Raw genomic sequence first — 18,543 nt, forward strand, 5'->3', positions numbered from 1 at the left:
AACCAGAGGGGTTTTTTCTCTCAAGATTTGATTCTGTGGAAAACCTGTGGAAACAAGTTCCAAGACCAGTAACCAATCAGGGGGATTAGAAACTTAAAAAAATGGAAACCATGCTATTTCCTCATGCCACCAGTGTGTGAAGTCCACCAGAATAATTGCAAGTATTCTAGGGCGACTGAGTGACTGACGAGTTTGAAACTGCATATTTTATTTAGACAGATTAAGGGTGTTTTGGCTGATGAAAAAAGTAAGTAACAAATGTTATGAATTTTGAATTTGATGGTCATTCAGGGTAAAAATAGGTTGTCCTATCATAATTAGGTAGCTGGCTAACGTTAGCTAGCATTTTCTGTGCCAGTATCTCTGGCTGTGCTAACCTTAGCCTCGCGACCATGCTCACAACGCTAGCGTACTGAAGTGTTGTCGCGGAATCTAACTAAATGTATGGCTTTTATCGACGTTTGGCTAGCTAGTTAACTATGTCAGCGGTTGAGACCTCTCATTGGTTGGTTTTGAAAATCCAACCAATGTAATAGAAGGGGGCGGGGCTCAGGGGCTGTGTGTCACACCCTGACCATAGTTTGGTCCGCCTCTCCTTCAACGGAAGAATCCCGTTACACTGTGTGTATTTAAAAACATATATATTTTAGTATTTAACCTTTATTTAATTATGCAAGTCAGTTAAGAACAAATTCTTATTTACAATGACGGCCTACACCGGCCAAACCCGGACGACGCTGGGCCAATTGTGCGCCACCCTATGGGACTCCCAATCAAGGCTGCTTGTGACATAGCCTGGATTGGAACCAGGGTGTCTGCAGTGACGCCTCTAGTACTGAGATGCAGTGCCTTAGACCGCTGCGCCACTCAGGAGCCCAATTGAGAGAGACACAGAGGAGAGCCAACCAGTAAAAGCACAGCCCCCTTCTATCTCAAGGCCATCAGACTGTTAAACAGCCACCACTAACATTGAGTGGCTGCTGCCAACATACTGACTCAACTCCAGCCACTTTAATAATGGAAATTGATGTAAAAATGTATCACTAGCCACTTTAAACAATGCCACTTAATATAATGTTTACATACCCTACATTACTCATCTCATATCTCATCAAACGACCTCCACTCATCACTGTAAAATGCTCCCTGAAACACTTCTGCGAGCAGGCCTTTCTAATCGACCTGGCCGGGGTATCCTGGAAGGATATTGATCTCATCCCGTCAGTAGAGGATGCCTGGATATTTTTTAAAAATGCCTTCCTAACCATCTTAAATAAACATGCCCCATTCAAGAAATTTAGAACCAGGAACAGATATAGTCCTTGGTTCTCCCCAGACCTGACTGCCCTTAACCAACACAAAAACATCCTATGGCGTTCTGCATTAGCATCGAACAGCCCCGTGATATGCAGCTGTTCAGGGAAGCTAGAAACCATTATACACAGGCAGTTAGAAAAGCCAAGGCTAGCTTTTTCAAGCAGAAATTTGCTTCCTGCAACACTAACTCAAAAAGTTCTGGGACACTGTAAAGTCCATGGAGAATAAGAACACCTCCTCCCAGCTGCCCACTGCACTGAGGATAGGAAACACTGTCACCACTGATAAATCCACTATAATTGAGAATTTCAATAAGCATTTTTCTACGGCTGGCCATGCTTTCCACCTGGCTACTCCTACCCCGGACAACAGCACTGCACCCCCAACAGCAACTCGCCCAAGCCTTCCCCATTTCTCCTTCTCCCAAATCCATTCAGCTGATGTTCTGAAAGAGCTGCAAAATCTGGACCCCTACAAATCAGCCGGGCTAGACAATCTGGACCCTTTCTTTCTAAAATTATCTGCCGAAATTGTTGCCACCCCTATTACTAGCCTGTTCAACCTCTCTTTCGTGTCGTCTGAGATTCCCAAAGATTGGAAAGCAGCTGCGGTCATCCCCCTCTTCAAAGGGGGACACTCTTGACCCAAACTGCTACAGACCTATATCTATCCTACCGTGCCTTTCTAAGGTCTTCGAAAGCCAAGTCAACAAACAGATTACCGACCATTTCGAATCTCACCATACCTTCTCTGCTATGCAATCTGGTTTCAGAGCTGGTCATGGGTGCACCTCAGCCACGCTCAAGGTCCTAAACGATATCTTAACTGCCATCGATAAGAAACATTACTGTGCAGCCGTATTCATTGATCTGGCCAAGGCTTTCGACTCTGTCAATCACCACATCCTCATCGGCAGACTCGACAGCCTTGGTTTCTCAAATAATTGCCTCGCCTGGTTCACCAACTACTTCTCTGATAGAGTTCAGTGTGTCAAATCGGAGGGTCTGCTGTCCGGACCTCTGGCAGTCTCTATGGGGGTGCCACAGGGTTCAATTCTTGGACCGACTCTCTTCTCTGTATACATCAATGAGGTCGCTCTTGCTGCTGGTGAATCCCTGATCCACCTCTACGCAGATGACACCATTCTGTATACTTCCGGCCCTTCTTTGGACACTGTGTTAACAACCCTCCAGGCAAGCTTCAATGCCATACAACTCTCCTTCCGTGGCCTCCAATTGCTCTTAAATACAAGTAAAACTAAATGCATGCTCTTCAACCGATCGCTACCTGCACCTACCAGCCTGTCCAACATCACTACTCTGGACGGCTCTGACTTAGAATACGTGGACAACTACAAATACTTAGGTGTCTGGTTAGACTGTAAACTCTCCTTCCAGACCCATATCAAACATCTCCAATCCAAAGTTAAATCTAGAATTGGCTTCCTATTTCGCAACAAAGCATCCTTCACTCATGCTGCCAAACATACCCTTGTAAAACTGACCATCCTACCAGTCCTCGACTTTGGCGATGTCATTTACAAAATAGCCTCCAATACCCTACTCAACAAATTGGATGCAGTCTATCACAGTGCAATCCGTTTTATCACCAATGCCCCATATACTACCCACCATTGCGACCTGTACGCTCTCGTTGGCTGGCCCTCACTTCATACTCGTCGCCAAACCCACTGGCTCCATGTCATCTACAAGACCCTGCTAGGTAAAGTCCCCCTTATCTCAGCTCGCTGGTCACCATAGCATCTCCCACCTGTAGCACACGCTCCAGCAGGTATATCTCTCTAGTCACCCCCAAAACCAATTCTTCCTTTGGCCGCCTCTCCTTCCAGTTCTCTGCTGCCAATGACTGGAACGAACTACAAAAATCTCTGAAACTGGAAACACTTATCTCCCTCACTAGCTTTAAGCACCAACTGTCAGAGCAGCTCACAGATTACTGCACCTGTACATAGCCCACCTATAATTTAGCCCAAACAACTACCTCTTTCCCAACTGTATTTAATTTTTATTTATTTATTTATTTTGCTCCTTTGCACCCCATTATTTTTATTTCTACTTTGCACATTCTTCCATTGCAAAACTACCATTCCAGTGTTTTACTTGCTATATTGTATTTACTTTGCCATCATGGCCTTTTTGCCTTTACCTCCCTTCTCACCTCATTTGCTCACATTGTATATAGACTTGTTTATACTGTATTATTGACTGTATGTTTGTTTTACTCCATGTGTAACTCTGTGTCGTTGTATCTGTCGAACTGCTTTGCTTTATCTTGGCCAGGTCGCAATTGTAAATGAGAACTTGTTCTCAACTTGCCTACCTGGTTAAATAAAGGTAAAATAAATAAAATAAATAAATATGTATATACTGTACTCTATACCATCTACTGCATCTTGCCTATGCTGTTCTGTACCATCACTCATTCATATATCTTTATGTACATATTCTTTATCCCTTTACACTTGTGTGTATAAGGTAGTAGTTTTGGAATTGTTAGCTAGATTACTTGTTGGTTATTACTGCATTGTCGGAACTAGAAGCACAAGCATTTCGCTACACTCGCATCTGCTAACCATGTGACAAATAAAATGTGATTTGATTTGATTTACTGATGCATTGAGCCGACAACATCAAAGAGCCATTCCTGACTCTGAAATCAGGAGGACAACAAGAGTTAAGTGTATATAATAAACAGTGAGTAGAATTAAGCAGCTAAACCAGGCCTGTGTTATGGAACATTAAGTAACTTCCAGCTAAACCAGGCCTGTGTTATGGAACATTAAGTAACTTCCAGCTAAACCAGGCCTGTGTTATGGAACATTAAGTAACTTCCAGCTAAACCAGGCCTGTGTTATGGAACATTAAACCAGGCCTGTGTTATGGAACGTGTTCATCCTGCCATCCCTGACTCCTCCCGTCTTCCCGTTATTCTGCTTTTGAACTCCAGGGGTTCTGCCATGTTCCGAGACGACGACCAGCTTGAGCAAAATTCAAGCCCCTCTTTTGAGAATGGCTGCCTGTCGAGGACAAGTGACAGGAAAAACTAGCTTCAGCACCTTGTGTGTCTTGATTCGGCCTCTTCCCACTCTCCTCATCCTCTAACTCTTTTGCTCCTCTCCCTCCAGACGATATTCTGCATCTAATGATGTCTGATTGCCCAACAACCTGCCCACTCATACCATCCCTCCCTTCTCCATCTCTGGAGGCCTCCTTCTATTTCTCACCTCCCTCATCCACCCCTCTGACATCATTCCTTACAGACAGGTATCCTTTCTTTTCTGTCTCCCGTTAACATTATTGTATTTTTTGGGTAACCTGTGTGTTTTCTTGTTTACATCTCTGTCTCCTACCCTTCTACCTTTTAACTCTTGTTCTCCAGGACCTAGTGGTTCTGCCCAACACCCAGACCTGGATCCACCTGATGTCCTCCATTTCCTGTTCTCCAGGACCTAGGGGTTCTGCCCAACACCCAGATCCACCTGATGTCCTCCATTTCCTGTTCTCCAGGACCTAGGGGTTCTGCCCAACACCCAGACCTGGATCCACCTGATGTCCTCCATTTCCTGTTCTCCAGGACCTAGGGGTTCTGCCCAACACCCAGAACCACCTGATGTCCTCCATTACCCACCACCCTCCAACTTTTCATTACATCATCTACAGCTACTGTTATTTTCATGTTGTCATTATCTGATAAGAACGTTTTCTTGTTCTGTCATACTGGGCACATAATATGTGAGATAAACAGATGAACTAAAAACACGAGCACTGCCACCGTCGCCCTCTTCAAGTCCCCCTTCTGAGACTGGCTGCCTGTTGAGAATAAGTGACAGGCAGAACCTCCCACCCGCACAGCAACCACCTCTCCTCTCTATTCTACACACCAGAATGCAGTATTTCAGTCTGTGATTGCCATCTGAGTGTACAAAAAATGTGTGAAAATAAATTAATGACACACCTGTACCACAAAAATCTTAAATATTGCCAGTTTGGTATTCACAGCTGTTTCACAAGGAGCTCATTATTGTTAATTGTAACGTATCCCTTGATGGTATTTGTTAGTTCAACATTGTTCATTATCGTATCCTAGGACCTACAATAGGTACATATATATATATATTCAACCACAAGGGGTGCTAACGAGCTATTGGAGATAGATAAAAAATACAAATAAATCATAACATTATTTCATTGTAGACAAGACAAGAGGGATGTTTTTTTCTGACTTTCTGATCTGTAAAGTAAGTAACTTTAACGTGTCAAGCAGATTACACACCTTCTTTTGCTATTTCCAAAACGTAGCAACGTTTAACACATGGATTTCATGTTGTTGAAATGTTAAAGGTGCAATATACAGAAATTGCTCTGTCATTTCCTGGTTGCTAAACTTTCTAATCATTTTTGTTTATGTGACAAAAACAAGCAATTCATAGTGTAGAGAATTATTGTACAATCTAAACGGCTGTAAAATATATTTTCAATAACCGTAAATTTTGTATTTACAGCTGTTTGAAGCAAAACCAAAAGTAAAAGACGCAAAACAAAAACAAAAACTTAAAGAACGGGAAGCATAGAAATAGCCCACCTAGAACAGATCCTCCCCTTCTTAGACTTGCTTTCAGCGAGAATGACAGATCTATAACTCACATTTCTGTGTGAATTCAGTCGGGTCGCCCAAAAAGTTACATATTGCAAGGTACCCAAAAGTACTGTAGTTTGAAGTAATGTTTTAATCTTCTTCGCTAATCAAATCTCAATAAAACAGACAAATTGTATTGGAAAGCTTGGTTTACAAGGGGTTGAAAATAAAGTCCTTTTAGCTGTTATGATCTCCAAAATTCGACCCATTAGGTCATCACACCGTTGCTATAGTGTTGTGATGCAAGGGGTCATATTGATGGGCTTTCTCTATTTTAAAGGGCGTTCCATTTCTTCTTCTACTACTTCTATGAGTAGGTAAACAAACTGAAATGGTGCATACTGCCCCCTGGAGGGTGGTGTCTGAACAGGTTTAAAGACAAGGTTGGTGATTTACTGCCCCCTGGAGGGTGTAATCTGAACAGGTATAAAGACAAGGTTGATGTTTTACTGCCCCCCTGGAGTTATGAAATGTTTGAAGAGTAGTTTAACTCATTGGCTGACCCTTTCTGCTGACCTGGATGGAATTTTGTGATTCCTCATTAACTCCCACCCAGTTGACTACTAGTCAAAGCCCTCAATGGAGTTGCATCCAGAGCTGTCTTTCTAACAGTTAGCAGCAGCACAAACAACACTGAAATGAGACACAATGTGAAGGGGGTGTGTGTGTGTGTGTGTGTGTGTGTGTGTGTGTGTGTGAAGGGTGTGTGTGTGTGTGTGTGTGTGTGTGTGTGTGTGTAGTGGTGTGAAGGGTGTGTGTGTGTGTGTGTGTGTGTGTGTGTGTGTGTGTGTGTAGTGGTGTGAAGTGGTGTGAAGGTGTGTGTGTGTGTGTGTGTGTGGTGGTGTGAAGGGTGTGTGTGTGTGTGTGTGTGTGTGTGTGTGTGTGTGTGTAGTGGTGTGAAGGGTGTGTGTGTGTGTGTGTAGTGTGTGAAGGGTGTGTGTGTGTGTGGTGTGTGTGTGTGTGTGTGTGTGTGTGTGTGTGTGTGTGTGTGTGTGTGTGTAGTGGTGTGAAGGGTGTGTGTGTGTGTGTGTGTGTGTGTGTGTGTGTGTGTGTGTGTGTGTGTGTGTGTGTGGTGTGTGTAGTGGTGTGAAGGTGTGTGTGTGTGTGTGTGTGTGTGTAGTGGTGTGAAGGGTGTGTGTGTGTGTGTGTGTGTGTGTGTGTAGTGGTGTGAAGGGTGTGTGTGTGTGTGTGTGTGTGTGTAGTGGTGTGTGTGTGTGTGTGTGTGTGTGTGTGTAGTGGTGTGTGTGTGTGTGTGTGTGTGTGTGTGTGTGGTGTGAGGGTGTGTGTGTGTGTGTGTGTGTAGTGGTGTGAAGGGTGTGTGTGTGTGTGTGTGTGTGTGTGTAGTGGTGTGAAGGGTGTGTGTGTGTGTGTGTGTGTGTGTGTGTGTGTGTGTGTGTGTGTGTGTGTGTGTGTGTGTGTGTGTGTGTGTGTGTGTGTGTGTGTGTGTGTGTGTGTGTGTGTGTGTGTAGTGGTGTGAAGGGTGGTGTGTGTGTGTGTGTGTGTGTGTGTGTGTGTGTGTGTAGTGAAGGGTGTGTGTGTGTGTGTGTGTGTGTGTGTGTGTGTGTGTGTGTGTGTGTGTGTGTGTGTGTGTGTGTGTATAGCAGTGCAGGACCGGGATGGGTTCAAACACTCACTCTGTGCATCCTTAAAGTCATCATGGTCGCCAGGGAGACGGTGCAGGTAGTCTTTCAGCAGCAGCTCGTAGCGAGGGATCCTCTGAACCGGCTCCAACATGTGGTGCTGTAGGGTCAGGTTACCACAGCGCTCCTCTCTCTGAGGACACACACACACACACACACACAGACACACACACACACAGAGACACACCACACAGGAAGCTGTTGAGCGTGAAAAACCTAACAGTGTTGCAGTTCTTAACACAAACTGGTGCATCTGGCACCTACTACCATATCCTGTTCAAAGGCATTTTAATATTTTCTCTTGCCCATTCACCCTCTGTATGGCACACAATCAACGTCTCAATTGTATCAAGGCACAAAAAAATTCTTCTTTAACCTGTGTACTCCTCTTCATCTACACCCCAACTGGCAGCCTGGGGTTTTATATGGACCCAGAAAGTTTTCAGACTTTTTCCACATTTCGTTACGTTACAGCCTCATTCTAAAATTGATTCCATTAAGTGGATACTAGAGCAAAAAAAAAAGCCATGAAGTTGAAAGGAATTGTCTGTAGAGCTCCGAGACAGGATTGTGTCGAGGCACAGATCTGGGGAAAGAATATCAAAATATCTTTTCAGCATTGAAGGTCCCCCTTGGAACAACCAAGACTCATCCTAGAGCTTGCCATCTAGCCAAACTGAGAAATTGGGGGAGAAGGGCCTTGGTCAGAGAGGTGACCAAGAACCCAATGGTCACTCTGACAGAGCTCCAGAGTTCCTCCGTGGAGATGGGAGAAACATCCAGAAGGACAACCATCTCTGCAGCACTCCACCAATCAGACCTTTATGGTAATGGCCAGACGGAAGTCACTCCTCAGTAAAAGGCACATGACAGCTCGCTTGCCAAAAGGCATGAGAAACAAGATTTTCTGGTATGATGAAACCGAGATTGAACTCTTTGGCCTGAATGCCAAGCGTCACGTCTGGTGGAAACAAGGCACCATACTTGCAGTGAAGCATGGTGGTGGCAGCATCATGCTGTGGGGATATTTTTCAAGTCAGGGACAGGGAGACTAGTCAGGATCAAGGGAAAGATCAACAGAGCAAAGTACAAAGAGATCACTGATGAAAACCTGCTCCAGAGCGCTTAGGACCCCAGAGTAGGGCGAAGGTTCACCTTCCAACAGGACAACGACCCTAAGCACACAGCCAAGACAACACAGGAGTGGTATCAGGACAAGTCTCTGAATGTCCTTGAGTGGCCCAGCCAGAGCCCGGACTTAAACCCGATCGAACATCTCAGGAGAGACCTGAAAATAGCTGTGCAGGGACGCTCCCCATCCAACCTGACAGAGCTTGATAGGATCTGCAGAGAAGAATGGATGAAACTACCAAAATACAGGTGTACCAAGCTTGTAGCATCATATCCAAGAAGACTCAAGGCTGTAATCGCTGCCAAAGGTCCATCAACAAAATACTGAGAAAAGGATCTGAATACTTATGTAAATGTTATATTTCAGTTAGTATTATTTATTTCCTGGAACACACACTCAAAACAGTTCTGGGACACTGTAAAGTCCATGGAGAATAAGAACACCTCCTCCCAGCTGCCCACTGCACTGAGGATAGGAAACACTGTCACCACCGATAAATCCACTATAATTGAGAATTTCAAGAAGCATTTTTCTATGGCTGGCCATGCTTTCCACCTGGCTACCCCTGCCCCGGTCAACAGCACTGCACCCCCCACAGCAACTCGCCCAAGCCTTCCCCATTTCTCCTTCTCCCAAATCCAGTCAGCTGGTGTTCTGAAAGAGCTGCAAAAACTGGACCCCTACAAATCAGCCGGGCTAGACAATCTGGACCCTTTCTTTCTAAAATGATCTGCCGAAATTGTTGCAACGTCTATTACTAGCCTGTTCAACCTCTCTTTCGTGTCATCTGAGATTCCCAAAGATTGGAAAGCAGCTGCAGTCATCCCCCTCTTCAAAGGGGGGGACACTCTTGACCCAAACTGCTACAGACCTATATCTATCCTACCCTGCCTTTCTAAGGTCTTCGAAAGCCAAGTCAACAAACAGATTACTGACCATTTCGAATCCCACTGTACCTTCTCCATTATACAATCTGGTTTCAGAGCTGGTCATGGATGCACCTCAGCCACTCTCAAGGTCCTAAACGATATCTTAACCGCCATCGATAAGAAACAATACTGTGCAGCCGTATTTATTGATCTGGTCAAGGCTTTCAACTCTGTCAATCACCACATACTCATCGGCAGACTCGATAGCCTTGGTTTCTCAAATGATTGCCTCGCCTGGTTCACCAACTACTTCTCTAATAGAGTTCAGTGTGTCAAATCGGAGGGCCTGTTGTCCGGACCCCTGGCAATCTCTATGGGGGTGCCACAGTGTTCAATTCTTGGACCGACTCTCTTCTCTCTATACATCAATGATGTCGCTCTTGCTGCTGGTGAATCCCTGATCCACCTCTCCTTCTGTGGCCTCCAACTGCTCTTAAATACAAGTCAAACTAAATGCATGCTCTTCAACCGATCGCTGCCCGCACCTGCCCGCCTGTCCAACATCACTACTCTGGACGGTTCTGACTTAGAATATGTGGACAACTACAAATACTTAGGTGTCTGGTTAGACTGTAAACTCTCCTTCCAGACTCACATCAAACATCTCCAATCCAACTTCAAATCTAGAATTGGCTTCCTATTTTGCAACAAAGCATCCTTCACTCATGCTGCCAAACATACCCTCGTAAAACTGACCATCCTACCGATCCTCGACTTCGGCGATGTCATTTACAAAATAGCCTCCAACACTCAATAAATTGGATGCAGTCTATCACAGTGCCATCCGTTTTGTCACCAAAGCCCCATATACTACCCACCACTGCGACCTGTACGCTCTCATTGGCTGGCCCTCGCTTCATACGTCCCCCCTTATCTCAGCTCGCTGGTCACCATAGCAGCACCCAACTGTAGCACTCGCTCCAGCAGGTATATCTCTCTGGTCACCCCCAAAACCAATTATTCATTTGGCCGCCTCTCCTTCCAGTTCTCTGCTGCCAATGACTGGAACGAACTACGCAAATCTCTGAAACTGGAAACACTTACCTCCCTCACTAGCTTAAAGCACCAGCTGTCAGAGCAGCTCACAGATTACTGCAGCTGTACATAGCCCATCTATAATTTAGCCCAAACAACTACCTCTTCCCCTACTGTATTTATTTATTTTGCTCCTTTGCACCCCATTATTTCTATCTCTACTTTGCACATTCTTCCACTGCAAATCTACCATTCCAGTGTTTTACTTGCTATATTGTATTTACTTCGCCACCATGGCCTTTTTTACCTTTACCTCCCTTATCTCACCTCATTTGCTCACATTGTATATAGACTTATTTTTCTACTGTATTATTGACTGTATGTTTGTTTTACTCCATGTGTAACTCTGTGTTGTTGTATGTGTCGAACTGCTTTGCTTTATCTTGGCCAGGTCGCAATTGTAAATGAGAACTTGTTCTCAACTTGCCTACCTGGATAAATAAAGGTGAAATAAAAAAATAAAAAATAAAAATGTCCTTTCTTGAAAAAACAAACAAAACCTGTTTTTGCTTTGTCATTATGGGGTATTTTGTGTAGATCGATAACGGAAAAAATACAATTTAATATATTTTAGAATTAGGCTGTAATGTAACAAAATGTGGAATAAGTCAAGGGGTTTGAATACTTTCACATTGTAGGTTTTGACAATACGTCCCCAGGAGTCACACACTACAGACGCGTCACCACAGACTATATACCAGCTACAGAGGAGTCACCATAGACTATATACCAGCTACAGAGGAGTCACCATAGACTATATACCAGCTATAGAGGAGTCACCATAGACTATATACCAGCTACAGAGGAGTCACCATAGACTATATACCAGCTACAGAGGAGTCACCATAGACGATATACCAGCTACAGAGGAGTCACCATAGACTATATACCAGCTACAGAGGATTCCCCATAGACTATATATATATAAGCTACAGAGGAGTCACCATAGACTATATACCAGCTACAGAGGAGTCATCATAGACTATATACCAGCTACAGAGGAGTCACCATAGACGATATACCAGCTACAGAGGAGTCATCATAGACTATATACCAGCAACAGAGGAGTCACCATAGACGATACACCAGCTACAGAGGAGTCACCATAGACTATATACCAGCTACAGAGGAGTCACCATAGACTATATACCAGCTACAGAGGAGTCACCATAGACGATATACCAGCTACAGAGGAGTCACCATAGACTATATACCAGCTACAGAGGAGTCACCATAGACGATATACCAGCTACAGAGGAGTCATCATAGACGATATACCAGCTACAGAGGAGTCACCATAGACTATATATCAACTACAGAGGAGTCACCATAGTCAATATATCATCTTATATATCTATGGGATCCACAAGCTCCGACAGACAGCAGGGTACAGTACAAGGCTGCTGGTGGTTCTAATCAGATTGATCAGGTCTGTAACCATGTTAGTATTCAGTAAGAGTAAGCTATGAGCAGAGTGTTTGAAGTAGGGCGGATCCTCTGTCTGCTAGGTCATTAGTATTCTACTGGCTGCTCTTTTTCCAACAACATGACTGGCTCCCAGCCCCACCACCTAGTTACCAGTCATATTAACCTGACTGGCTCCAAGTCCCACTACCTAGTTACCAGTCATAATAACCTGACTGGCTCCAACCACTACCTACCAGTCATATTAACCTGACTGGCTCCTACCACCTAGTTACCAGTCATATTAACCTGACTGGTTCCAACCACCTAGTTACCAGTTATATTAACCTGACTGGCTCCCACCACCTAGTTACCAGTTATATTAACCTGACTGGCTCCCACTACCTAGCTACCAGTCATATTAACCTGACTGGCTCCTAGTTACCAGTCATATTAACCTGACTGGCTCCTAGCTACTCGTCATATCAGGGAAAATATTATAGAACCTCATGTATAATTTAATCAATTCAGAAAGACTGATATTCATATTCTTTACACATTACACTACAATGAATGCTCACAGTCACTAGGGGATTCAATCCTGACAGTGGACGTCTGCATTCTGCTTCATCACACGTGTAATGAACATGTGTAAGGACATCCTGTTTACACCAGGAGACTCAGGCTGCCAGATCCAGAGTGTGGTATTGAATATTACCCAACATCCCCTGGAAAGGAAATCTGTTCATGCTATTTACACTGCCAGGTATAAAAACATATCCCATTTAATTATATTTAAAAAATATTTAACTAGGCAAGTAAAGTTTTTATAATAACGACCTACACCAGGCCAAACCTAGACAATGTTGGGCCAATTGTGCGCCTCCCTATGGGACTACCAATCACGACCGGTTGTGATACATGCCTGGATTCAACCAGGGTGTCTGCAGTGACGACTCAAGCACTGAGATGCAGTGCCTTAGACAGCTCCACTCGGGAGCCCCATGTCCATTGACTTCAGCATAAATATATTTTAACCATGTATCATGACACAGCATATCTGTTCGATTCCCTTAATACATCCCAATACTGCAACAATGATCTGGATACATACAGGACATTATACTGAAGGACATTAGGCTTTAGTCAACATTATACTGAATGACATTAGGCTTTAGTCAACACTATACTCAAGGACATTAGGCTTTTGTCAACATTATACTCAAGGACATTAGGCTTTAGTCAACATTATACTCAAGGACATTAGGCTTTAGTCAACACTATACTCAGGGACATTAGGCTTTAGTCAACATTATACTCAAGGACATTAGGCTTTCGTCAACATTATACTCAAGGACATTAGGCTTTAGTCAACATTATACTGAATGACATTAGGCTTTAGTCAACACTATACTCAAGGACATTAGGCTTTTGTCAACATTATACTCAAGGACATTAGGCTTTAGTCAACATTATACTCAAGGACATTAGGCTTTAGTCAACACTATACTCAGGGACATTAGGCTTTAGTCAACATTATACTCAAGGACATTAGGCTTTCGTCAACATTATACTCAAGGACATTAGGCTTTAGTCAACATTATACTGAAGGACATTAGGCTTTAGTCAACATTATACTCAAGGACATTAGGCTTTCGTCAACATTATACTCAAGGACATTAGGCTTTAGTCAACATTATACTGAAGGACATTAGGCTTTAGTCAACATTATACTGAAGGACATTAGGCTTTAGTCAACACTATACTGAAGGACATTAGGCTTTAGTCAACACTATACTCAAGGACATTAGGCCTTAGTCAACACTATACTCAGGGATATTAGGCTTCAGTCAACACTATACTCAGGGATATTAGGCTTTAGTCAACACTATACTCAAGGACATCAGGCTTTAGTCAACATTATACTGAAGGACATTAGGCTTTAGTCAACATTATACTCAAGGACATTAGGCTTTAGTCAACATTATACTGAATGACATTAGGCTTTAGTCAACACTATACTCAAGGACATTAGGCTTTAGTCAACATTATACTGAAGGACATTAGGCTTTAGTCAACATTATACTCAAGGACATTAGGCTTTAGTCAACATTATACTGAAGGACATTAGGCTTTAGTCAACATTATACTCAAGGACATTAGGCTTTCGTCAACATTATACTCAAGGACATTAGGCTTTAGTCAACATTATACTGAAGGACATTAGGCTTTAGTCAACATTATACTGAAGGACATTAGGCTTTAGTCAACATTATACTGAAGGACATTAGGCTTTAGTCAACACTATACTCAAGGACATTAGGCCTTAGTCAACACTATACTCAGGGATATTAGGCTTCAGTCAACACTATACTCAGGGATATTAGGCTTTAGTCAACACTATACTCAAGGACATCAGGCTTTAGTCAACATTATACTGAAGGACATTAGGCTTTAGTCAACATTATACTGAAGGACATTAGGCTTTAGTCAACATTATACTCAAGGACATTAGGCTTTAGTCAACATTATACTGAAGGACATTAGGCTTTAGTCAACATTATACTGAAGGACATTAGGCTTTAGTCAACATTATACTCAAGGACATTAGGCTTTCGTCAACATTATACTCAAGGACATTAGGCTTTAGTCAACATTATACTGAAGGACATTAGGCTTTAGTCAACATTATACTGAAGGACATTAGGCTTTAGTCAACATTATACTGAAGGACATTAGGCTTTAGTCAACACTATACTCAAGGACATTAGGCCTTAGTCAACACTATACTCAAGGACATTAGGCTTTAGTCAACATTATACTGAAGGACATTAGGCTTTAGTCAACACTATACTCAAGGACATTAGGCCTTAGTCAACATTATACTGAAGGACATTAGGCTTTAGTCAACACTATACTCAAGGACATTAGGCCTTAGTCAACACTATACTCAGGGATATTAGGCTTCAGTCAACACTATACTCAGGATATTAGGCTTTAGTCAACACTATACTCAAGGACATCAGGCTTTAGTCAACATTATACTGAAGGACATTAGGCTTTAGTCAACATTATACTGAAGGACATTAGGCTTTAGTCAACATTATACTCAAGGACATTAGGCTTTAGTCAACATTATATTCAAGGACATTAGGCTTTAGTCAACATTATACTGAAGGACATTAGGCTTTAGTCAACATTATACTCAAGGACATTAGGCCTTAGTCAACACTATACTCAAGGACATTAGGCTTTAGTCAACATTATACTGAAGGACATTAGGCTTTAGTCAACACTATACTCAAGGACATTAGGCCTTAGTCAACACTATACTCAGGGATATTAGGCTTCAGTCATCACTATACTCAGGGATATTAGGCTTTAGTCAACACTATACTCAAGGACATCAGGCTTTAGTCAACATTATACTGAAGGACATTAGGCTTTAGTCAACATTATACTCAAGGACATTAGGCTTTAGTCAACATTATACTGAAGGACATTAGGCTTTAGTCAACATTATACTGAAGGACATTAGGCTTTAGTCAACATTATACTCAAGGACATTAGGCTTTAGTCAACATTATATTCAAGGACATTAGGCTTTAGTCAACATTATACTCAGGGACATTAGGCTTTAGTCAACATTATACTGAAGGACATTAGGCTTTAGTCAACATTATACTGAAGGACATTAGGCTTTAGTCAACATTATACTGAAGGACATTAGGCTTTAGTCAACATTATACTGAAGGACATTAGGCTTTGAGTTTGTACAGAAAAGAGTAGGAGATGTTACGGGAAAGAAAGAGAGAGAACATGTATAGCTTTGCTTGTACCAGGACAGACACACGGCCAGAACAGACACACAGCCAGAACAGACACACATCCAGGACAGACACACAGCCAGGACAGACACACAGCCAGGACAGACACACAGCCAGGACAGACACACAGCCAGGACAGACACACAGCCAGAACAGACACACAGCCAGAACAGACACACAGCCAGGACAGACACACAGCCAGAACTGACACACAACCAGAACAGACACACAGCCAGGACAGACACTAACATGGTCCAAGTACACCAAGAGAGCCATGAAGAGGGCACGACAAAACCTCTTCCCCCTCAGGAGACTGAAAAGATTTGGCACGGGTCCTCAGATCCTCAATAGGTTCTGCAGCTGCACCATCGAGAGCATCCTGACTGGTTGCATCACGGCCTGGTACGGCAACTGCTCGGCCTCCGACCACAAGGCACTGGGGCCAAGCTTCCTGCCATCCAGGACCTCTATACCAGGCGGTGTCAGAGGAAGGACCTAAAAATTGTCAAAGACTCCAACCACCCTAGTCACCGGAGCACCAAGTCGAGGTCCTGAACAGCTAATACAATGGCTACCCAGACCCAGACATTCCCCCCCCCCCCACCCTATTTTACGCTGCTGCTAATCTCTGTTTATTATCTGTGCATAGCCACTTTAATAAATCTACCTACATGTACATACTACCTCAACTAACCGGGGCCCTCGCACATTGACCGGTACCCTCTGTATATAGTCTCACTATTGTTATTTTACTGCTGCTCTTTAATTATTTTGTATTTTTTGCTTAAAACTGCATTGTTGGTTAATTAAGTAAAGTAGCATTTCACTGTAAGGTGTTGTATTCGGCGCATGTGACAAATACAATTTGATTTGATTTGACACACAGCCAGCTGGGACTCTTTATTGAGGAAGCTGAGAGTGTGAAAGAGCTGCTAGAGACAGGTTTAGGGCCTGGGTTACGGACAGTGTTTTATATATCCATAACCCCTGACCCAAGGCTAGAACCTGGATGTCCTTTAAAGGTACGGGGGATACATAGTCAGTTGTACAACTGAATGGATTCAACTGGGTTGGGTTAAAAGTCTTCCACATTTAACCCAACCCCTCTGAAATAGAGAGGTTCGGTGGCTACCTAAATCGACATCCACATCATCGGAGCCCGGGAAACAGTGGGTTAATGCCTTGCTCAGGGGCAGAAAAACATATCTTTACCTTATCAGCCCAGGGATTCGATCCAGCAACCTTTCGGTTATTGTTCCAACACTATCCACCAGGCTACTTAACCTAGCCCCTTAACCCTGGACAGGTTTTACAGGCCACCTACCTGGATGTCCTGTTAACCCTGGACAGGTTTTACAGGCCACCTTCCTGAATGTCCTGTTAACCCTGGACAGGTTTTACAGGCCGCCTACCTGAATGTCCCTTTAACCTAAGCCCCTTAACCCTGGACAGGTTTTACAGGCCGCCTACCTGAATGTCCTGTTAACCCTGGACAGGTTTTACAGGCCGCCTACCTGAATGTCCTGTTAACCCTGGACAGGTTTTACAGGCCGCCTACCTGAATGTCCTGTTAACCCTGGACAGGTTTTACAGGCTGCCTACCTGAATGTCCTGTTAACCCTGGACAGGTTTCACAGGCCACCTACCTGGATGTCCCTTTAACCTAATAGCCCCTTAACCCTGGACAGGTTTTACAGGCCACCTACCTGGATGTGGTGGACGATGGCTTTGAACTGGGACGACCTCTCCATCCAGGTGTTGACCAGCTCCATGGCCCGGTCAAAGTTCTTCACGTACTCTCCGTACATCTTCAAGAAGGGGGCTAGCTTCTGCAGGATGTCCCCGATGCGCGGGTTCACATCCCTGGGGGAGAGAGAGGAGAGATCAAGAAGGGGGCTAGCTTCTGCAGGATGTGCCCGATGCGCGGTTTCACATCCCTGGGGGGAGAGAGGAGAGGTCAGGAAGGGGGCTAGCTTCTTCTTGGTGTTTTTGCATACTGTAGTATACTGTAGTATTTACAGTTAACGATAGTATAAATACTGCAGTAAAAGAAAAATGTAGTATATACTATAGTATTTAATGTAGTGTTTTTGAAGATTGTAGAATACTGTAGTGTTTACTGTAATGTTTTTGCAGACATTACTGTAGTTTAAGTATGGTGTCTTTCTTGTACTATATTTGACATAAAGTGGAGGCTTTCTCTTTCAGGAAACTTACTGGAGAAACACTAAAAGACCACATTTCCCATAACCTCTATATAGGTAAGTAGGCAGGTAGGTAGGTAGGTAGGTAGGACTGGGGTCTGAACAGATAGTTCAGAGTTTCTGTTCTTTTCCATAACCTGTATGTAGGTAGTAGGTAGGTAGCTACAGTAGGTAAGTAGGTAGGTAGGTAGGTAGGTACAGTAGGTATGTAGGTACAGTAGGTACAGCAGGCAGGCAGGTACAGCAGGCAGGCAGGCAGGCAGGCAGGCAGGTGGGCAGGTGGGTGGGCAGGTGGGCAGGCAGGTAGGTATGTAGGTATGTAGGTACAGTAGGTATGTAGGTAGGGTAGGTACAGTATGTATATAGGTACAGTAGGTACAGCAGGCAGGCAGGCAGGTA

At 43.6% G+C, this 18,543-nt stretch overlaps 1 protein-coding gene across 1 annotated transcript in view; it reads right to left on the reverse strand.

Annotated features, from left to right (window-relative positions):
- Positions 1 to 18,543, reverse strand: part of LOC112241444 (FYVE, RhoGEF and PH domain-containing protein 1) — a 161,868-nt gene that overhangs the window by 50,669 nt on the left and 92,656 nt on the right. Inside the window, exons 6-7 of the mRNA XM_042304320.1 lie at positions 17,647 to 17,803; positions 7,608 to 7,746 (exon numbers count right to left, since the gene is read on the reverse strand). Of these exons, the coding sequence (XP_042160254.1) occupies positions 7,608 to 7,746; positions 17,647 to 17,803 (296 nt within the window). The remainder of the gene's footprint in view (positions 1 to 7,607; positions 7,747 to 17,646; positions 17,804 to 18,543) is intronic.

The sequence above is a fragment of the Oncorhynchus tshawytscha genome, linkage group LG22, assembly GCF_018296145.1.
Source record: "Oncorhynchus tshawytscha isolate Ot180627B linkage group LG22, Otsh_v2.0, whole genome shotgun sequence".
In the NCBI taxonomy this organism is placed as follows: Eukaryota; Metazoa; Chordata; class Actinopteri; order Salmoniformes; family Salmonidae; genus Oncorhynchus; species Oncorhynchus tshawytscha.